Source organism: Lolium rigidum, chromosome 6 (assembly GCF_022539505.1).
Source record: "Lolium rigidum isolate FL_2022 chromosome 6, APGP_CSIRO_Lrig_0.1, whole genome shotgun sequence".
NCBI classification, from domain to species: domain Eukaryota; kingdom Viridiplantae; phylum Streptophyta; class Magnoliopsida; order Poales; family Poaceae; genus Lolium; species Lolium rigidum.
Window position 1 is genome coordinate 110,855,183 of NC_061513.1, and position 22,851 is coordinate 110,878,033.

Below are 22,851 nucleotides of genomic sequence, written 5' to 3' on the forward strand. Positions count from 1 at the left end.
CGGTGGTGGTGGAGAAATCCGGCGGAGCTTCGCTTAAGCGTGCGGGATGTGGTGGAGGAGAGAGACCGCTAGGGTTTGGGGAGAGAGGGGGTTGGGCGCCGGCCCTCTAAGGGGTGCGGACAAGGCTGAGGCTTCAAGTGATCAGCCCCCCTCTCCTATGCCCCTCATGATATAGGTGGAAGCACCAAGAGTTCTAGTCCAAGTCTTCGAATAAGACCCCAACACTAAAACCTCCCATATGTGGGAAACCTACTCAAGGAGGGAGTCCTACCCAAGGTGGGACTCCCACCTTTCCTTGAGGTGGGTTGGCCGGCCACCCTAGGGGAGTCCACCTTGGACTCCTCCCCTTTAGGGTTGGCTGGTCATGCAAGGTGGAGTCCCTCCGGGACTCTACTTTCCATGGTGATTTCTTCCGGACTTTTCTAGAACCTTCTAGAACCTGCCATAAATGCACCGGATCATTTCCAAACCTGGAATATGACTTCCTATATATGAATCTTATTCTCCGGACCATTCCGAACTCCTCGTGATGTCCGGGATCTCATCCGGACTCCGAACAAATATTCGAACTCCATTCCATATTCAAGTTCTACCATTTCAACATCCAACTTTAAGTGTGTCACCCTACGGTTCGTGAACTATGCGGACATGGTTGAGTACTCACTCCGACCAATAACCAATAGCGGGATCCGGAGATCCATAATGGCTCCCACATATTCAACGATGACTTTAGTGATCGAATGAACCATTCACATACGATACCAATTCCCTTTGTCACGCGATATTTTACTTGTCCGAGGTTTGATCTTCGGTATCACTCTATACCTTGTTAAACCTCGTCTCCCGACAAGTACTCTTTACTCGTACCGTGGTATGTGGTCTCTTATGAACTTATTCATATGCTTGCAAGACATTAGACGACATTCCACCGAGAGGGCCCGGAGTATATCTATCCGTCATCGGGATGGAAAAATCCCACTCGTTGATCCATATGCCTCAACTCATACTTTCCGGATACTTAATCCCACCTTTATAACCACCCATTTACGCAGTGGCGTTTGATGTAATCAAAGTACCTTTCCGGTATAAGTGATTTACATGATCTCATGGTCATAAGGACTAGGTAACTATGTATCGAAAGCTTATAGCAAATAACTTAATGACGAGATCTTATGCTATGCTTAGTTGGGTGTGTCCATTACATCATTCATATAATGATATAACCTTGTTATTAATAACATCCAATGTTCATGATTATGAAACTAATCATCCATTAATCAACAAGCTAGTTTAAGAGGCATACTAGGGACTTCTTTGTTGTCTATATATCACACATGTATTAATGTTTCGGTTAATACAATTATAGCATGATATATAAACATTATCATAAACACAAAGATATATAATAACCATTTATTATTGCCTCTTGGGCATATCTCCAACACCGGGTGCCACACCGGCTGGTCCGGCGCAGACCGGCCCAGGCACCGGTGCACACCGAACCGATTCCAGGAAGCTAGGGCCGTTTTCCCCGTACCAGTGTCCGGTGGCTGCCGGCTGCCCCGGTGCCCAGCCCGGCGGCACCGGCTCCAGCACCGGACCACCCAGCGTATACCGGCTCGTGCACCGATGACTACCGAAACAAGTATACTGTAAGCCCAGAACGGCGTGCGACACTAACCCCGCGCCAAGTGATACGTCTCCAACGTATCTATAATTTCTGATGTTCCATGCTAGTTTTATGACAATACCTACATGTTTTGCTCACACTTTACAATGATTTTATGCATTTTTCGGAACTAACCTATTAACAAGATGCCGAAGTGCCACTTCCTGTTTTCTGCTGTTTTTGGTTCCAGAAAGGCTATTCGGGCAATATTCTCGGAATTCGACGAAACAAAAGCCAAACATCTTATTTCACCGAGACGGACCAGAACACCGAAGGGGATCCGGAGAGGAGGCCCAGGGCTCCCAGACCACACGGCGGCGCGGCCTGGAAGGGGGGCGCGCCAGCCTATGGGGTGGGCCCCCCAAGGCACCCCCTCGCACCGCCTCTTCGCCTATATAACCCCTCGCGACCTAAAAACCCGATACCAATTGACGAAACTCCAGAAAGACTCCAGGGACGCCGCCGCCATCGCGAAACCTAGTTTCGGGGGACAGAAGTCTCTGTTCCGGCACGCCGCCGGGATGGGGAATTGCCCCCGGAGTCATCTCCATCGACACCACCGCCATCTTCATCGCCGTTGTTGTCTCCCATGATGAGGAGGGAGTAGTTATCCCCCGAGGCTGAGGGCTCTACCGGTAGCTATGTGGTTCATCTCTCTCTCCCATGGTGTGATCTTTATGTGATCATGAGCTTTGTATCACTGTTAATCTATGTGCTACTCTAGTGATGTTATTAAAGTAGTCTATTCCTCCTCCATGATGTAAAGAGGACAGTGTATGCATCATGTAGTACTTGGCGTAGGTTATGATTGTAATCTCTTGTAGATTATGAAGTTAACTATTACTATGATAGTATTGATGCGATCTATTCTCCCTTTCATAGCTATTGTTGACAGTGTGTATGCTATGTTAGTACTCGGTCTAAATTGCAACGGTCTATTATGCACTCTAGAGGTTACTTTAATATGAACTCCGGATGTTGTGGAGCTTGTTTACTCCAGCTTGAGGTGTGCTTTTGTAGCCCTACACAATGAATGGTGTTTGTTATCCAACAACAGAGTGTAGAAAGTAGCATTTATTTATTTAATTATGTGATCATTGTTGAGAGTGTCCACTAGTGTCCACTATGTGTCCCTAGGCCTTGTTTCCAAATATCGAATCACCGTTTATTTACTGTTCTACTGCATGTTTACTTGCTGCCATATTTATTTCAGATTGTTATTACCACTCATATTCATCCATATCACTTGCATCTTACTATCTCTTCGTCAAACTAGTGCACGTATATATCTGACAAGTGTATTAGGTGTGTTGGGGACACAAGAGACTTCTTGTATCATAATTGCAGGGTTGCTTGAGAGGGATATCTTTGACCTCTACCTCCCTGAGTTCGATAAACCTTGGGTGATTCACTTTAGGGAACCTTTTTGCTGTTCTACAAACCTCTGCTCTTGGAGGCCCAACACTGTCTACAGGAATAGAAGCGCGCGTAGACATCAAGCTATTTTCTGGCGCCATTGCCGGGGAGGCATAGCTCTACTCATAAGTTCACCTGGGGAGTACACTCTACCTCTCTCTCTGTTTTTATTTTATTTTATTTTGTTTTCTTAGTTTACTTTTGTCTAGTTTATTTGTGCTTAGTTTATTTCTGTCTAGTATTATTTTGCTTAGTTTCTTTTTGTCTTGTTTTATTTTTCTTATATACCCAAAAATCCATAAAAAAATTGAAAAACCGAAAAAATAAAAACTCTTGTGATGGGAGAACCCACAACCTATTTGGAGCTTATTGAAATATATAATAATTATAGAGAATAAAGAACGGGTAAAGTCATGAGTGTTGTGATAGAAAAATTGAATACAATTGCTAAAATCTTGCTTAAACGCCATGATATAAACTGTTGCTCTAAACAGGATACTAAACATCTGAAATTCCAATGTGGCTTTAGTGAAGAAGTTTTAATTAAGAACTATAATTGGAATAACTATATTAATTTTGGGTTCGAAGAGGTAGAACAATTTGTCTTATTTATGGGAGCTTCTGAGATCGAATCCTTCATGTCTAAAAATTATGAAACTTGTGTTGCTTGTAAGGACCTTAAAGATTATGTCTCTTATATCCTTAATTTTTTCATAGAAAGTTACAATGATAATCCTTATATTATTGATTATAAAGAGAGACTCATTAATGCACAAGAATGCACTCACAATTTGCAGGAACATGTGAAAGAAGAAATTGATGAACCTGAAAGCTCATTGGATGAAAAAGAGGAGGAAATTGATGAACCCGAAAGCTCATTGGATGAAAAAGAAGAGGAGAGTGATGAACAAAAGGAGGAAGAATGGATTAGCTACCCATGCCAACCTTCTAATGAGAGTAACTCTTTATCTCTTACACTATTTGATTGTCCTCCATGCTTACCAAAGGAGGATGAATGTTATGTTCCCGTGGATTCTCTTGAAATATTCCCTATGAGTAAAACTTGTGAGAATAATTATGCTACTGTTATCTATGATAATCCATGCTATTTTGAAAAATGTTATGATAATGCTTTGTTTGTGCCTGATATCGAAATGCATGGTACTAAAGAGTTTTGCTTAGCAAATGTTTATGATAAAGCTCTAGATGATGGTCCTGTGTTACTTGATAATATTAATTGTACTACTAATGAAAATGGGATTGGAGGAGTCTTGACTTTATCTATGAGTCCCATATCTATTGAGAATGATCAATCATCTTGTTATATTATTGATAAAAGTGGGTTTGAAAGTTTTAATCCCACCATTTTTGAGCTTGATAAAAATTATGTGTTTGTAAATCATGAAAAGCATGCTGTACGTGATAGTTATATTGTTGAGTTTATTCATGAAGCTACTGAAAATTATTATGAGAGAGGAAAATATGGTTGTAGAGATTTACATGGTACTAAAACACCTCTCTATATGCTGAAACTTTTGAAGTTACTCTTGTTTTTATCTTCCTATGCTCGTCACTTTGTTCTTCATGAATTTATTTGTGTACAAGATTCCTATGCATAGGAAGTGGGTTAGACTTAAATGTTTTTCTTATTTGCTTTTGATGCTCTCTCTTGCTTCAACTCTTATTTCTTGCAAGAGCATTATCAAAATTACTGAGCCCATCTTAATGGCTATAAAGAAAGCACTTCTTGGGAGATAATCCATGTCTTTATTTTGCTACTGTTTTGTTGTGTCTTGGAAGTTGTTACTACTGTAGCAACCTCACCTTATCTTTATTTTATTGCAATGTTGTGCCAAGTAAAGTCTCTAATATAAGGTTGATACTAGATTTGGATTTCTGTGCAGAAACAGATTTCTATCTGTCACGAATTTGAGTAGGTCTCTCTGTAGGAAACCAAAAAATTCTGCCAATTTTCATGCGTGTTCCTCAGATATGTACGCAACTTTCATTAGTTTTGAGTTTTCTGATTTGAGCAACGGAAGTACCTCTTAAAAATTCGTCTTTACTGCCTGTTCTGTTTTGGCAGATTCTGTCTCTGCTTTTTGCATTGTCTCTTGTGGACTTTAAGCAAGGCTTTCTAGACTTGGAGAGCTGTAGATAATGTTTTATTGAGTTCTTACAGTGTGTCACTACAGGACCAAAGTGGATTAAAGTTTTTTGAGTACTAACCCCTCTAATGAAGTTTATGAGAAGTTTGGTGTGAAGGAAGTTTTCAAGGGTCAAGAGAGGAGGATGATATATGATCAAGAAGAGTGAAAAGTCTAAGCTTGGGGATGCCCCGTGGTTCATCCCTCGCATATTTCAAGAAGACTCAAGCGTCTAAGCTTGGGGATGCCCAAGGCATCCCCTTCTTCATCAACAACTTATTAGGTCACCTCTAGTGAAACTATATTTTTATTCGGTCACATCTTATGTGCTTTACTTGGAGCGTCTGTGTGTTTATTTTCGTTTTGTTTGTGTTTGAATAAGATAGGATCCCAGCAATCTTTGTGTGGGAGAGAGACACGCTCCGCTTTTTCATATGAACACTGGTGTTCTTCGTTTTACTTTCAATGTTCATGACAAAAGTTGGAAGCTATTGCACTTATTGTTATTTGGTTGGAAACAGAAAATGCCTCATATTGTCTTGGATAATTTGATACTTGGCAATTGTTTTGAGCTCTCAAGTAGATCATGATTAAGCTCTTGCACCATGTAGTTTAAACCTATTAGTGGAGAACTACCGTAAGCTGGTTGAAATTGGTTTGCATGATTGGTCTCTCTAAGGTCTAGATATTTTCTGGTAAAAGTCTTTGAGCAACAAGGAAGACAATGTAGAGTCTTATAATGCTTGCAATATGTTCTTATGTAAGTTTTGCTGTACCGGTTCATACTTGTGTTTGCTTCAAACAACCTTGCTAGCCAAAGCCTTGTACCGAGAGGGAATGCTTCTCGTGCATCCAAAACCTTGAGCCAAAACCTATGCCATTTGTGTCCACCATAACTACCTACTATGTGGTATTTTCTGCCATTCCAAGTAAATACTTCATGTGCTACCTTTAAACAATTCAAAAGTTATTATCTCTTATTTGTGTCAATGTTTTATAGCTCATGAGGAAGTACGTGGTGTTTTATCTTTCAATCTTGTTGGGCACACTCTCACCAATGGACTAGTGGCTTCATCCGCTTATCCAATAATTTTGCAAAAAGAGCTGGCAACGGGGTTCCCAGCCCCAATTAATTAACTTTCATTAATAATTCTCTTCACATGTCTTGCCCTGATTCATCAGTAAGCAACTTAATTTTGCAAATAGACACTCCTTCATGGTATGTGAATGTTGGAAGTCACCCGAGGATTCGGTTAGCCATGGCTTGTGAAAGCAAAAGGTTGGGAGGAGTGTCATCCATAAATAAAACTAAAGTACATGTGTAAACAAAAGAGAAGAGGGATGATCTACCTTGCTGGTAGAAATAACGTCCTTCATGGGAGCCGCTCTTTGAAAGTCTGTTTGATGAGGGGGTTAGAGTGCCCACTACCATTTGTTGACAACAACAAACACCTCTCAAAACTTTACTTTTATGCTCTCTATATGATTTCAAAACTTAAAAAGCTCTAGCACATGATTTAATCCCTGCTTCCCTCTCCGAAGGGCCTTTCTTTTACTTTATGTTGAGTCAGTTTACCTACTTCCTTCCATCTTAGAAGCAAACACTTGTGTCAAATGTGCATTGATTCTTACATACTTGCTTATTTGCACTCATCATATTACTTTGTGTTGACAATTATCCATGAGATATGCATGTTGAAAGTTGAAAGCAACCGCTGAAACTTAAATCTTCCTTTGTGTTGCTTCAATGCCTTTACTTTGAATTTATTGCTTTATGAGTTAACTCTTATGCAAGACTTTCTGATGCTTGTCTTGAAAGTACTATTCATGAAAAGTTTTGCTATATGTTATCTATTTGATTAGCAAACTATAGATCGTTGTCTTGAGTCACTTCATTCATCTCATATTCTTTACAATAGTATGATCAAGATTATGTTAGTAGCATGTCACTACAGAAATTATTCTTTTTATCATTTACCTACTCGAGGGCGAGTAGGAACTAAGCTTGGGGATGCTTGATACGTGTCCAACGTATCTATAATTTCTGATGTTCCATGCTAGTTTTATGACAATACCTACATGTTTTGCTCACACTTTATAATGATTTTATGCATTTTCTGGAACTAACCTATTAACAAGATGCCGAAGTGTCGGTCCTCGTTTTCTGCTGTTTTTGGTTCCGTAAAGGCTGTTCGGGCAATATTCTCGAATTCGACGAAACAAAAGCCAAACATCTTATTTCACCGAGATAGACCAGAACACCGAAGGGGAGCCGGAGAGGAGGCCCAGGGCTCCCAGAACACAGGGCGGCGCGACCTGGAAGGGGGCGCGCCAGCCTATGGGGTGGCCCCCCAGGCACCCCCTCGCGCCGCCTCTTCGCCTATATAACCCCTCGCGACCTAAAAACCCGATACCAATTGACGAAACTCCAGAAAGACTCCAGGGACGCCGTCGCCATCGCGAAACCTAGTTTCGGGGGACAGAAGTCTCTGTTCCGGCACGCCGCCGGGACGGGGAATTGCCCCCGGAGTCATCTCCATCGACACCACCGCCATCTTCATCGCCGTTGTTGTCTCCCATGATGAGGAGGGAGTAGTTCTCCCCGAGGCCGAGGGCCCTATCGGTAGCTATGTGGTTCATCTCTCTCTCCCATGGTGTGATCTTTATGTGATCATGAGCTTTGTATCACTATTAATCTATGTGCTACTCTAGTGATGTTATTAAAGTAGTCTATTCCTCCTCCATGATGTAAAGAGGACAATGTGTGCATCATGTAGTACTTGGCGTAGGTTATGATTGTAATCTCTTGTAGATTATGAAGTTGACTATTACTATGATAATATTGATGCGATCTATTCCCCCTTTCATAGCTATTGTTGACAGTGTGTATGCTATGTTAGTACTCCGTCTAAATTGCAACGGTCTATTATGCACTCTAGAGGTTACTTTATATGAACTCCGGATGTTGTTGAGCTTGTTTACTCCGGCTTGAGGTGTGCTTTTGTAGCCCTACACAATGAATGGTGTTTGTTATCCAACAAGAGAGTGTAGAAAGTAGCATTTATTTATTTAATTATGTGATCATTGTTGAGAGTGTCCACTAGTGAAAGTATGATCCCTAGGCCTTGTTTCCAAATATCGAATCACCGTTTATTTACTTTTCTACTGCATGTTTACTTGCTGCCATATTTATTTCAGATTGTTATTACCACTCATATTCATCCATATCACTTGCCTCTTACTATCTCTTCGCCGAACTAGTGCACCTATACATCTGACAAGTGTATTAGGTGTGTTGGGGACACAAGAGACTTCTTGTATCGTAATTGCGGGGTTGCTTGAGAGGGATATCTTTGACCTCTACCTCCCTGAGTTCGATAAACCTTAGGTGATTCACTTAAGGGAAACTTGCTGCTGTTCTACAAACCTCTGCTCTTGGAGGCCCAACACTGTCTACAGGAATAGAAGCGTGCGTAGACATCACCAGGCACGGCGGCTACCGGCCTGTCTGGCCTGTGGCCCGACGACACCGGGTGCTGCACCGGCCTGTCTGATGGCACGCCCGGCACAACGACCTCTTCGACGAAATGCTAAGATGGAAAAGTTGTCAACGGTCTGCAACGATTGGATTTCAAGTGGACCTATAAATAGCCCTTCTCCTACCTTAGAATAGTGAGGCACTACACTACAACTGTTCTTGAGCTTTCTCTCTCATACTCCATTGATAGAAACACCAAAAGCCTCAGATCTCCCTCCCCCTCAACCCAAACTCGAATCCCTCCAGGGAAAAGATAGAGGAGGTCTCGGTCTATAGTTTCACCAAGCCAAATCATGTTCCCCTTGTATTCATCAAGATACATGCTCTCTAGGGTTTCTTGGAAACCCTAGGTGGGCAAAAGCGTCCGCAAGCTTCCGGGTTGTGGATTTGCTCCTGACAAGATTGTGAAGGTTTGGAGACTGCCTCAAAGTCTACCACAAGTGAAAAGAGCTATTCCTTCGTGGGATAGGCTCAGGAGAAGAAGGTGAGCCTTCGTGGCGCCGGGGAATCCTTCGTGGGACCCCCACCTCTCCAAACGTGACGTACCTTCTTGCAAAGGAAGGGAACACGGGAATAAATCTTCGTCTCCACGTGCTATCGGTCATCTCTAACCGAACTCTTCACTTGTAATATATATGCTTGTGAGAGCCTTCGTGCTCGAGTTACTTGTATCATCATATAGGGTGCCTCACCTAGTTTGCATTAGGCTCATCTTTATATTCTGCAAATCCTAACTTGCAAAGAAATAATTAAAACTTGTAGAAACCTATTCACCCCCTCTAGGTTTACCATCTCTGATCTTTCAGTAGAGTCTTACCTTAGACATCTCGGAGCCGAGCAATGTAGTGACTTACCTAAATAAGTTGCTGAGCTCGTCATGTCTACTATAGTTGAAGTTGTAATACTACTTAAGTATGATCGTAGGGTGTTCTCATTGGACCTATGAGAATGCCAACTTATTAAGAACCATGTTTGTAATAATATGTGGAGTGTTATGATCTGCAATGTTTCTGTTGTACCACTCTGAGGGATGTGATAATTATGAAGAAGCCCCTTCATGAATGTCATATCAACGACTTGTATACTACAACATGAAGTGGTATGCTGGGTCGCCATAGAGAACTACTCCCTCCTCATCATGGGAGTCAACAACGGTGATGAAGATGGCGATGGAGTCGATGGAGATGGCTCCGGGGGCAATTCCCCGTCCCGGCAGGGTGCCAGAACAAAGACTTCTGCCCCTCGAAACTTGTCTGCAACGGCGGCGAAGCTACGGCACTTTTCATGGATGGAGGCTTATTGATTTAGGGTTTTTGCGTCGGGAGGCTTCTTATAGGCGGAAGGGCGAGGTCGGTGTGTGCCAGGGGGGCCCATGCCACCCCTAGGCGTGGCCAGGGGCTGGGCCGCGCCAAGGGGAGGTGTGGCCGCCTCCTGGCCCTCCTCCGTCTGCCCTCTGGACTCCGTCTTCGTTACGGTAAAATAGGAAATTCGGCTTTTGTTTCATCCAATTCCGAGAATATTTCCTGTACAACTTTTCTGAAATACAAAACAACAGAAAATAGGGAATTGACACTGTGTCATCTTGTCAATAGGTTAGTTCCGAAAAATGCATAAAAGTGCCACGAAGTGTAAACAAAACATATAGAAATTGGTGAAAAACAAGCATGGAGCATCAAAAATTATAGATACATTTGCAACGTATCAACAACGCGATACTATCCTCCGAAGAGGCCGTGGAGATGGTGGGAGCTCATGAATCTAGGCGGCCAACACCAATGGTGTGGTGGCGACTGCATTGGGCGAGCAACGCTATTCGCGGCGGGGAAAAACGACGGAGGTGTGGAATGACTGAGGGAGGAAGCAGGTCGATTGCGGAAGTGAGCAGCCACCGGACTTGGCCGGAGGGCACTTGACTAGCGGCGAGGGTTGGGAGGAGGGGGGGTTCTGACGGTGGTCACTCGCGGTCGTGGAATATTCACCATGGACAACTGGTCACTCCGGCGTATCCAAGAGTGGGTTTTCGGAGGCCCTTCCCACCACCAAATTCTTGGGAGTGAGGGGGTGTTTTTTTCTTCCTCCTATTTTTTGGGATTTTTAACGTTGTTTAGAGCATCTGTCGAGCACATTTTTAGCACTTTTTAGAAGGGGTATCATTTTTTATAAGAATTGAGAGTCAGTTTTGTTCGTGGATACAGATGCTCTGAGGAAAGACCACCGAGAAGCACTAATAGATGCGTCAAACAAATGGTCCCCGCCGGACAAAGGTTCGTCGAGTTTGAATTGAAATCGTGGAACAATGGTCTACCGTTCCGTCCCATGTTTTTCATTTGTTTTGGCGAATTTGAGAACCGAGTACTAGCTCAGTGGCAAGGCTAGCAAGTGTGCAGCCAGCCCACCCGGGTTCGAATCCCATCTCACGGTAATTTTGCAGGGAGGGGCGAACTTTAAACTGGGTTATTATCCTAGCGTCCATCCGTGGGGAGAGTCTCATCCTACCTAACAACGTATAGGCAAGGGAGGGATCATTCCCCTGTTGGTCAACGGTTTTTTTTTTAAATTTGGTTTGGCGAATTTCTAGTATCGAAGTTGCTTTCATGAACCACAACTTGGAAACGTTAAGTTTAGTGATTCACTCGCAGCTATCATTGGACCGTATTTGTTCTTGTTGCTTAGCAACAAAGTACTCTAAAGTGGCGACAAAAAGGACCATAGACCGTGAAACCTATCAATGACTTAAGAGAATCAACAAAAGACGCAAAAAAGAAGGTCGCGCCTAAATTCATGTTTTCATTGCTATGTTTAGTTTTACAACACATATTATTAGCTTCTAGATGATTTCTTACGAGGATGACAAATTTTGTGTAAGCGGGTGGCGCACTTTATTAGCTCCTACCATGTCATTGGAAATACCGATGTGCATGTCAATCTTCAATACAGTCTCATCGAGGAGTGATGGAGGTGGAATGTCCAACAAAACCGCTAGATTCATCTTCATATGTTGAGCTATTTGTATGTTTCTATGTTGGGTTCGGTGGTATTAACTGTTTGTGTAAGATTTGATGAACTATTTATTTAAAAATTGATGAACAATTCGTTTCTGATGTAATAATAATTAACTATAATTTATTTTAGTTTTATTATGCTATTTATTTTATTTTATTTTATATTTATTATGATATTTGATCTTGTTTATTACATCTATATTGAAAAACCTACTCCCTCCGTTTCAATCTATAATGCATATAGATTTTCTGCATTTGTTTCATAATATAAGAGTAGATCTGCGTTTATTTGTAAAGAACCCCTTCAACCGATCAGCTGAATAGCAGAAAATAAGGAAACCGATCTGATCCCGTGCATAAAATCTGGGAACTGATTTACGGTACAACCTCCTATAGGCATTATAGACTGAAAATAAGGGGGTTTTGTGTTAAAAATGTCTTGCACTAATTACCATGCAGAAAATTTATAGGCATTATAGATTGAAACGGAGGAAGTATTTATTTATATTCAATTTTAGTGTATCTCAGAAAATGCTGCTCACCGCGGGTCGATATGTGAAAATCCGTATGGGCTCAAAAATGCACAAAAGTGACGCTGAAAGGGGAGGTGGATGATTTGCACCCGGGTGCATGCGTACCCTATTTTAAAAAGTTCCAAAAAATGCAATTACAAATTTTCAAAAAAATTGAAATGAAAAATTTCATGTATATTCTATGTCAAACATTTGTTTGTGCAGATTTCGGCATAAAAAACGGCCATGTGTGACCTACACATAAACGTGGAAATGGAGTTTCCTATTGCAGTGATCAGTGCACAACCAATCATTGTAATATCATTTGAGATTTTCAAATAGCATTTTTTTCAAAATTGGTGAAACCGGGGGCATGTGCACCCGGGTTCATCCGGGTATTTCCTCTCTGAAAGGCCGCTCTATTTTAGTACCGTCCTATCCTGTACTGTCCAGCCCTTCCTTCGCGCATCTAAAAAAACCCTTCCTTCCCCGACCTCCTCCGCTCGGATCTCCGCCGCCTCCACCGATCCCCTCCGCCTGATCTCCTCCACTTCCACGGATCCTCCGGCGGTCAGTAGGACTGGATCCAACGCCTTTCTCCAACCCCCCTCGACTTCCTGTGCAAACTCCCTTGCCAAGGCGGTACGGGTCACTGATCCCCTCCACGCCGTCGTCCTCCTCCGCCATCAGCCCCCTCAGGCCCAATTCGGTGTTAGTGTTTTTAGCAGTGTTTGGGCCGGTTTTGGGGTGTTTTTTTGAGCTCGATCAAAACACTCGAAAACACCTCAAAACTCTTCTGGATTGTTCGGTAGGCCGGTTTTGGCCCGTTTAGCCCCGACGAAATCGGCCGAAACCCGTCGGGCTGGGGGGAGTGCTGTACACCGACATGGTCGGTGTGTACGGGCCACCGCACACCCCACCGACCAGGCCGGTTGGTTGGGCCGCGGCCCATTAGTAGTAGGTATGTTTTTTTTTTTCCTTTTTTGCTGTTTTTTTGTTAATATTTTTCTTTTTTAATATCTAACTTTTAAAAAATATATTTCAGAAAACGAATTTTCAAAATCTGTTCAGATTCGAAATTTTGGAAATTTTAAAAATGTTCAGATTTTGATTTAATTTTTTTTTCGAAATTTGTACATTTTTCCAAATTTGAACGCTTTATATATTTGAACGGATTTCAAATTTGAACACTTTTATAATTTAAACATTTTCCAAATTTGAACGGATTTCAAATTTGAACAATTTTTTGTATTTGAATATTTTTTAAATTTAAACGGATTTCATATTTGAACATTTTTTGTATTTAAATGGTTTTAAAATTTGAACGTTTTTAAATTTAAACATTTTTAAAATTTTGAACAGTTTTCAATTTTGAAATTTTTCTGAATTTGAAATATTTTCAAATTTGAACAAAAATAAATATAAACAAAAGAAAACAAGGAACAAAAAGGAACAGAAAATAAAAAAAGAAAAGAAACAAAAGAAAAAAAAAGAAACAAAAGAAACAGAAACAGAAAACAGAAAAAAGAGGCGAACTGGGCCGACCAAGCCAGCCCATACCGCGCGCGAGGGGTGTGCCGTGCGCGGTAGCGGCCGACCTGATCGGTGTATAGGATTTGCCTCGGGCTGGAACCTGGGGTGGAAGGAAAACGCCTCACCCCCTCGCGTTTCTATCGGGCGACGTGAGCGACGAGAGGCGACGCGGGCGACTGGGAGGCGACACGGGCGACGAGCACCGACGCCGGCGCCACCGCTCGGCGCCACCGCTCCAAGACGACGCCAGCGCCAGCGCTCCAAGACGCCGCCGCCGCCGACGCTCCCCTGTCCGTCGCTCCCCTCGCCGTCGCTCCCTCTGACGCGCCGCCGACGCTTCTGCCGCCGCCGACCTGGAGCTCCTGCCGCCGCCCCTCCTCTCCGTCGAAGCTGGAGTCGTTCGTGAGTACCATCCACCCCACCGCCTCCTCTCCCTGTACTTCTTGATGCTCCTCCTTTTTGTGATTTCTAGGGTTCCTGTTTGTGAGATCTGGTTGAATCGATCTAGGTTTCTTGTGTCTTGGTTTCTATGATCTGGTAGCGTGTTTGTTTTTCTCCATTCTTGGGCTTGGTTTCTATGATTTGAAGTGACACAGACAGTCACCGCGGCCGCGGTCACCTAGTACAAGCCTATTGCCCCCGCATGCTCCAAAAGAAATAAGAGAGGAAGACCAATGAATATTAGGAAAGACATATGCATGCTTCAGAAAGACAGTTGCAAGCTCCCAGAAAGATTACAGTCGTAGAAACACAGTAGTTTTCTCAATTATTTACATTGATAACTCCACTGATTATGTCCTAATGAATTCCAAATCTTGTCACTAACAGAGCTGGTTTATCACCTCTGTGATATCAAAAAATGATTGTGAGGATCAGACGATCAGATAGTTCTTGTTTGCTTGGCTTTCATGCTTACTACTTCTGGCTAATTCCTAGAGCTGGTTATCATCTGGTTGTGACGTACCTTTTCGTTGGTTTATGGATGACCAGTAATAATCACCTGTGCTGTCTCTAGCAGAAATACCTAGCCCTTGTCAAATTTCCAAAATCATACCGTTCAAATATTCCAGCATTTGACAGTTTAGTTGTACTTGGAATGTTTACAATTATGGCATTAGTGCTAGTTATAAGATGGATTGGATTAAATTACCATGGTTGGCAAATAGAACAGTATTATTAGTCATGTGTATTTGCTGCAGCGTTTGGAGTTTGAACAAAATATTTTTAATTTATCTTTGTTGTCTTGCCCCTATTATTTCTGAACTATGCAAAAAATTGCTTGATGTCTAGGTAGTATCTAGTAGTACGTTCAAAGGCATGTGCAGATTCTCCATTAATTTGTGTTGCACTTATTAAAGCTCAAACAATTACTAATTCCATATGTTAAGCTCAGTCCGTTCGACGCCGTCCAGTTCTTGCTTGCCGACACCATCCACTTATTGCTCACCAATGCCTCCTATTAACATAACCAAGCAGTCTTTATTTCTTCATTTTGATTCTGTGAGTCACTAGCTAGTACTTGTTTTCAGAAGAAGAAAAGAAATGCTCACAGTTTATGACAGTAGATGTTTCTTGCTCCTTTGTGACTGGATGTATACTCTTCTGCTTATTGCCTTGTTGCACGTTTTTTATGGCATCTGTATGATTTACTGGCTCCGTGTAGGCTATCTCCGTTGAAGTTCAGTACTTGGAGACTGAACCTTCTCTTTTTGGAAGGAATAATTGCAGATTACTGCTCCAGCATGTTGGGAAGATGCAGAGGGTTCTGATATGTTCTTTTGTGCTTATTTAGTTTCTGATAGCCTTGTTAGATCACAAGAACTCAACTTGTCAAACATATCCTGTAGTTTCAGTACTTGCTCAGAACCATGTGTGTGAGCTTGTGGATCTTGACCAGATTTGATATATCAGTTCTAGCCTATCCACTCTGAATTCCTCTATTTGTTTCATGTCTCTGAAAAGTGGATTATGAGATGTGAGGCCATGAGCTAACTGTACCAGTGATTGAATTTCTATCTATTCAGTGTAATTATTGAATTTCTATCTATTTAATGTGCTAAAAAAAGATCGGATTTTTATTTGTGATGCAAGTCTAGTTTAAACTGTCAAAAAAGATTGAATATCCATTTGTGTTGAATACACTTGAATACACTAGTTTGTAAAACCAGTGTTCCAAACAAGTGTTTTAACAAGTGTTTTAGGTAAAACGGATTCTGTAGTGTTTTAGGTAGTGTTCTGGGTGGTTGGTGTATTCACCCAAAACACTCCTCAAAACACCCCTCTAAACACAGAAAAACACTGGCACCAAATGAGGCCTCAAGGTCTCGAAGCGCCCCTATTCCAGTCCTTTACTGCCCCTTCCTGTGTATCTCTATTAATGTCAGAATTCTTTTTCATATGTTTGTTGTTGATTTGTTCTGGACTCGATGAGTAATTGGCTGTTACGTGTATTCATACCCCTTCCTGTCTATCTCAATTAATATTAGAATTCTTTTTCATATGTTTCTTGTTGATTTTCTTGACTCGATGAGTAATTGGCTGTTACCTGTATTCATACTGCAGCGTCGAACCAAACAGGTCTGTAACTGTAAGCCAAACACCTCCAAAGATGGGAAGGGGCGAAGGGGAGAAGGAATCAAAGCGCCGACGCGGCCGCAGCAGCAAGAGGTCCCCTTCCCCTTCCTCGACCTCCTCTACAAGCCACAGCCCTGAGCCCCGGAGTCGCAGCAGCAGCAAGAGGTCTCGTCGCCACCGCCGTCACCACAAGAGCAGTTCCCGTGGCGACGACCGCCGCCGCCACCGGAGGCGCCACCACTCGAGGTCGGACTCAGATGATTCAGATAGGGTGGAGGAGGCGCAGCAGATTGTCCGTGACATTCTCTGCGAATTCCCAGCAATCGCATGTGAGCTTCGTCAACTTCTCCAAATGGTAGATAGTGGTGAAGGCATTGATATATCTGGTATTTCTGACAAGCCATTGGTGAAGCGCCTGAAGAAACTTTTCAGATCACTGAAACTAAAAGAAAGTGCAAATGGAGCTTACTTGCTGCCACCAAAAACTGTTCCTACCCTTGATGTTGTTGGACCAGCATTACCAGGAAGTGCCAAACTTGGAGATGATCAAAATGATGATGTGACATCACAAGGGAGACAAGTACCGCCGCCTAACTTTGATGTACAAAATAGAGATGCTATCCCTCCTGAAGACGGAGGACAAGTTGATCGGGTAGAGGAGGCCCCTGTAAAGAGGGTAATTGGTCCTGCAATGCCTTCACGTGAATTACTAGCTGCAGCAGCTGAAATGACGGAGGCTCTTAGGTGCCGTGATGCTGAATTGGAAGCTGATGATGGTTTTCTTATAGGCCCTCCACCACCTGCCATGGTCGCTGAAGCTGCATCTGCAAATGAAGCCGAGCGATTCGAGGAGGTTACTCGAATATTGGGTGCTGATGCAGATGCACTCTATGATGTTCTGGGCATAAACTGGAAGATGTCACCTGAGAACATCAAGAAAAGGTATTGGAAGCTATCTCTTTTAGTGCATCCGGACAAGTGCCCTCATCCTTCAGCACAGGAGGCATTCGTCAAGTTGAACAATGCTTTCAAAGACTTGCAAGACCCTCAAAAGAGAGGCGCAATAGATGAGAAGATAAAAAAGAAAGAAGAAATGGAACAATTTGAGGTTGAGCTTAAAGCAATGCGCGAAGCTGCAGAATGGAGACGATTACAAGGTATATCTCTTGAAGGCGATGAGGAACTTTTGGCAGTTCCGAAACAACCAGAAGCACCACCAACCCGGGATGAATGGATGACTACGTTGCCACCTGAAAGAAAAGCTGGTGTACCAATGCATTCAACTACGTCATTTAGCATGAATGGTAAAGAAGGACGTGGTGACACAAGTGCATGGACAGATACTCCTCTTGATAGAGCCCAAAAAGCACAGCAAAACTACTTAGAAGCCTACGACAAAGCGAAGGCTATTGCTGATGGATATGAAGAACAGGTCAAAGCGTCAGATGCTTCTCTTGTAGATAAATACAACTCCTCCAAACGATCAGTATCTCTTGTGCAAAAGCATCGAGAGAGCAAAAAGGAGAAAAAGAAGCATAAGCAACGTGAGAAAGAAGAATGGGAGGAAAACCACCCATGGAAGCCATGGGATCGTGAGAAAGATATTGCTGCTGGGCGGCAAAATGTGGCTTTAGATCCAGAGAACATGACACAGGGATTGTCATCCCGTTTCTCATCTGGAGCTGTGCAGCGGAACTTCCTGTGAGCAATTTAGATATGACACATGCCAAGGAAGCATGGCCTAATTTGGTGCCCAAATACTGGTGTTGGATGCCAGCCAAAGTTGCCGGGGGCACAGAAACCATAGAGGAAAGTTCACATGTTGAATTCCAATGGCGGGACCGCGAGAGACGTGGTGTTTTCTAGAGAGAGCTCAAGTTGTCGACATACAAGGAACTGTTTTGCTTAAGAGTTGTTTCCAACTGTGCTAAGATGGAGTATACAGTATGTTTGAGATTTAAAGGAACGAGCATTGTTGTAATACTATCCTGCTATTCATTGACTTGCTGTGTAATGAACCGTGCGTTGGTAATAAAAATAATGTTTCTTCTCCTGCCAATCGTGCACTGAATGTTGCTGGCCATATACTCTCTGGTCAATTTGAAAAGCACACCCGGTCGACGATGGAGCAGCAAAGTGCGCCCAGGGGCCAGGAGAAGAAGCAGAGGTGTATACCCAGTGGGCGTGTATGTGTGGATCCCAGGCCAGTACTATGTTTGTTTCTTCTGCTTAATGAAGAAAGCAGGGCTAAATGCCTTTTATATCTAAAAAAATGAGAAGAAGAAATTGGATGAATAGCACCAACTGTGCTGCAACTTTACCGTACGAATCTACCTGATTTCTTGATACGGGGCAAAAACACCAACTCTAATCCAGCAAATTTGATGTTCTGTCTGCTGTCACAACAGCCCAGTCGTCCAAATAGCTAGACCTGCCGTTCCAATGCCTTTTCAGCAATGCACGCCCATCCAGTGACCATCACTTTACGCCTATCTTCTTTCCATGCAAAACTTGTATACCACGACCAAACAAGTTTTTCTTATTCATTACAAAGATGTTTCACTAGCAACAAGGTCACTAACATTCTCCACATCCTTGAGATGATCATACATGAAGCAATTGCAGATAATACATGTCCTTTTCATCCACTTCATATCATGTTTGTTTTGTGTGAACGCTCCATCAACCCCGGAGCCTAGTGCTACGACTCACATTTGGATTGATGCCTGACATTTCACCTCCATATGAACCTGAAGGCTTCTTCACGCTGCGCACTTGACCTTTCCGAGCAGTGACCTTTTTCTGATGCTTAGCCTGAACAATAATAACACAAGAAATGAATACCGTCATCCAGCCAAGTCAACTGCCACGTATACCATCTTACTTACCCTGTATTTCTGTCGTGGATTCTTGAGTTTCTTGTTCCTAGAACGACTCAAACCCCGGTTCTTCTCCATCTGCATGAGTACAAATTTTGTTTATATTATAAGATAAATGTATCAGCAAACTGAAAAAACAATAGAAGGTACCATACACTTCAGCCAAGGAGAAGATTTTACCTGGTATGAGATCTTCCTCTTGCCATCTCCTTCAATCTCTTCCTCGAGTGGTTTACCGATAGGAGCTCTGTCAGTCATTGAGAAACAAAAAGTGTCAGCACATCATTTTGTTAAGGGAAGCACCTTATTATCCTTTCCAAATAGCAACTTATTATCCTTGTCTCGTTTCTGTCAATGGAACAAACAGTGACTACCTTTGTTTTCTCAAGAGTTTTTCAGTCCTTTGCCTTTTTACAGCCTTGTAGAATTCATCTTCATCACTGGATTGGTCAGGTTTCTGTCCAGCATGATCACCATCTTGTGGCAACTCATCATCTTCACCTCTTACTCTTGCAAGAACACGTAGCTCATGCTTTTGTCGCTTTTTACCAATATCATCACGTTTTGGAATGTCATCATCGCCAGAAACCAGCTTGATGACATGCCACATGGCGAGATAAGGAATGAAGTTAATAGCAGCTCGAAACAACATAACGACAAATTGCATACAAAGTCACATGGTGGAAGACTGGAAGATACAGAAAACCCGAAATCAGTGTTAAAATGGTTGGTTCATGCTCCTAGATAGAAGGAATAAATTAATAACCAACAACTATACCACACAGCCAGTGAGCTAGATGAGGGAAAAAGTTAGGAGCAGCTCCCAACCAACAACAAATTGCATATGAAGGCACATGATGGCGGATACACCAACGCTGAAGCCCATGTTAAAATGGTTGACTCAAGATTATAGATAGAAGGAACAAATTAATAATCAACAGTTATATAAATATTATAGAAAATATCTTAAATGACAAGTGTAACTAGTTTACCATTCTGACGGCTATCAAAGAAAATTTTATGCATTTGAAGGCAGATTTAGATATTTCATTAAAGCTAAAAATAGCCAACTACAAATATATCCATCAGAAAAAGGAAACCTGTAAAATAACAACGCCCATATTGGGTACCTTGTTTTTATTTGATTTAGCTCCATCTACCAAGAGCTTCCTAGGTCTGACCACTTGATTATTTTTCTCCACATCATCATCAAAGTCATCCAGTGTTTGCAGATCTCTCCTAAATATCAATAAAATATCTTGTTGAACCTCTAAGAAAATGGATAACTATTACGTGACTGAAAAAATAGATGGTATAAGATACAGCTCACCTATTATTAGATGCCCTGGTGTTTGACAACTTCTCCGGCTTCAACCACATCGTTTTATTGAACCCTTTTTCTTTTAACCTTTCTTCAAGATTTGATCTTGCTTTCAACATTTTCAGGCTTTCAAGTGTACCTGCAATTCTATATTTATTCAGCCTGTATACATCTGCGCCCTGATTTAACTGAGAATTTTACAATACAAAAGCAGTATCCTTAGCAGTTCAACCATGCTCTTACTTTTCTTAATTTCATGGTGCTCTATATTAGATTTTTTGCCATGCGGCATGCCTAGAAAAAAAAAGGCACGCCATCACAGATCACAGTTTTCCAATTACAAGTCATACCATCACAGATCATAGATCACAATTTCAATCTGAACATCACATATTATAAGTTGTACCATCACAAATTATAAATCACAACATCACAGTTCATATACCAAAACTAAATTTACAAGTGTATACAATATATGTTCTTTACTCCATACTAATTACAAATCGGGTGACGGGACAGAAACTTTCTTACCGGCGGGCGGCGGCGGTGGTCACGGCCTCGCGGCCGCCGTTCGATGGGGAGCGGAAGAAGTGGCCTACAGTAGATGGCGCCGGCGTCAGCGAAGAGAATTAATGGTCGAGGTCACGAGGCGAAGAGAAGAGCACCAACCGTCGGCCGTCGTGTCGAGCAGCTGGGACGGAAGGAGGGACGGCGGAAAGAGCGACGATCGCCGGCCGTGGTCAGTGCCGCCGCCTCGGTGAAGTTTTGGGCAAAATCCTATGCGCCGCTCGTTGCGGCATGCACCGGCCCATTAGCTAGATCCTTAACGTCAACATACAAAAAAAAACAGAGGTAACGTACTCCATAGAACCTGCGTTCAATTCCCGAAAACAAGATTCATAAAGTACGCCTTCGTGCTCTGGTCACGCTATTCTGGCCCGTCTACGGTACAGAAGGAAAGCGGCCGTCTGCCAGTCTCTCCCACACAAACAAGACCAATCTTCGGCGAGCCACCGGCACATTCTCACAGCGGAGCGGCGGCGGATTCAAAGAGAGGAGACGAGAAGATGGGCGGCGGCATGGAGGTGAACAGGAACCGGTGGATCGAGGAGTGGGGCGCCGACCGGGAGAACCTCGAGCTCAAGTTCCGCTTCACCCGCCGCAGCCTCGCCATCATCGGCATCTTCGGCCTCGCCGTCCCCATCCTCGTCTACAAGGGCATCGTTCGCGAATTCGTAAGCAACCCCGACCCCCCGTCGTCCATCCAGGCCCATCTCTGCCCGCATCTCCTGCTCTCTTTCTCCGAACCCTAAACCAAATCTGAGCGTGTGGTTGGAAATGGATGCAGCATATGCAGGACGAGGACGCCGGCCGGCCCTACAGGAAGTTCCTGTGAGCCTCGCCTCCGGTGGATTTCGAGAACCGGGCCGTCTGCCGGGCCTCTGCCGGGGAGATGGAATCGCCGTTCGGTTTGTTCCCGTGCTGCTGTAATCAGATCGGAGTATTTTCGAATTCACAAGTTGTTTGGTATCTGTTCAATAAGCTGTAATGAAATGCTATGCTTTCAACTCCTGAAACCTGACCAGTTTGATTTCGATAATTTGAGGTGAATATTTGTGTTATCCGACGATATTTGTGCTTTGGATCAAATGGGGATTAGGTCGAGTTGATATGTAGCTGTAGACTAGTCTGCCCTGCTGACGATAGCTACTTAGCTAGCATGTTTCTGAGCTTAGGTGTTAGCTCAGCACGAAACTGAAGATTGAATCTGAGGTTTAGAGCATTGATGCTTTACTTGTCATACCTGCATATAGTTTTATAGATCTAAGTGGATTGGAATCTCTATTGAGAATGATGGTATCACTAGGCAGTTCTGATGCGATTTGATTTAGTTTCAGTTTTATACAAAAGCTGTAATGAAATGCTATCCTTTCAACTCCTGAAACCTGACCAGTTTTAGGTGAATATTTGTGTTGTGTGACGCTATTTGTGGTTTGGATCAAATGGGGATTAGTTCGAGGTGATATCTAGTCGTAGACTAGTCTGTCCTGCTGGTGATAGCAAGCACGTTTCCGAGCTTAGGTTTTAGCTCAGCATGAAACTAGGATTGATTCCAGGGTTTAGAGCATTGATGCTTTACTGGTCATACCTGCATATAGTTATATAGATCTGAGTGGATTGGAATCTCTATTGAGAGTGATTGTATCACTAGGCAGTTCTGATGTGATTTGATTTTGGTTCAGCTTTATACAATTGAGGT

The 22,851-nt window shown here is 42.8% G+C and overlaps 3 protein-coding genes across 3 annotated transcripts; 2 read left to right on the forward strand and 1 right to left on the reverse strand.

Annotated features, from left to right (window-relative positions):
• The first annotated feature begins 14,125 nt into the window (after positions 1-14,125).
• Positions 14,126-18,444, forward strand: LOC124659725. The gene is made up of 2 exons (XM_047197546.1): positions 14,126-14,219; positions 16,380-18,444. The coding sequence occupies exon 2, from the start codon at positions 16,426-16,428 to the stop codon at positions 18,094-18,096; it is 1,671 nt and encodes a 556-aa protein (XP_047053502.1). The 5' UTR covers positions 14,126-14,219; positions 16,380-16,425; the 3' UTR covers positions 18,097-18,444.
• A 463-nt stretch (positions 18,445-18,907) lies between these two features.
• LOC124663112 (something about silencing protein 10-like) lies at positions 18,908-20,849 on the reverse strand. The gene is made up of 7 exons (XM_047200855.1): positions 20,835-20,849; positions 20,601-20,779; positions 20,401-20,506; positions 19,645-19,862; positions 19,451-19,517; positions 19,280-19,348; positions 18,908-19,205 (listed from the first exon to the last, which is right to left on the reverse strand). The coding sequence occupies exons 1-7, from the start codon at positions 20,847-20,849 to the stop codon at positions 19,074-19,076; spliced, it is 786 nt and encodes a 261-aa protein (XP_047056811.1). The 3' UTR covers positions 18,908-19,073.
• Positions 20,850-21,537: 688 nt separating this feature from the next.
• Positions 21,538-22,213, forward strand: LOC124661916. Its single transcript, XM_047199802.1, has 2 exons — positions 21,538-21,826; positions 21,940-22,213. The coding sequence occupies exons 1-2, from the start codon at positions 21,659-21,661 to the stop codon at positions 21,985-21,987; spliced, it is 216 nt and encodes a 71-aa protein (XP_047055758.1). The 5' UTR covers positions 21,538-21,658; the 3' UTR covers positions 21,988-22,213.
• The last annotated feature ends 638 nt before the right edge of the window (positions 22,214-22,851 follow it).

Bases quoted from the DNA above. Each gene is read 5' to 3' on its own strand.
- LOC124659725 (XM_047197546.1), top strand. From the start codon at position 16,426: ATGGGAAGGGGCGAAGGGGAGAAGGAATCAAAGCGCCGACGCGGCCGC.
- LOC124663112 (XM_047200855.1), bottom strand. The intron at 19,863-20,400 runs GTACCCAATATG...CATGTCATCAAG, and splicing joins CTAAATCAAATAAAAACAAG to CTGGTTTCTGGCGATGATGA. The intron at 19,518-19,644 runs GTAGTCACTGTT...AATGACTGACAG, and splicing joins AAACTCTTGAGAAAACAAAG to AGCTCCTATCGGTAAACCAC.
- LOC124661916 (XM_047199802.1), top strand. From the start codon at position 21,659: ATGGGCGGCGGCATGGAGGTGAACAGGAACCGGTGGATCGAGGAGTGG. The intron at 21,827-21,939 runs GTAAGCAACCCC...AAATGGATGCAG, and splicing joins AGGGCATCGTTCGCGAATTC to CATATGCAGGACGAGGACGC.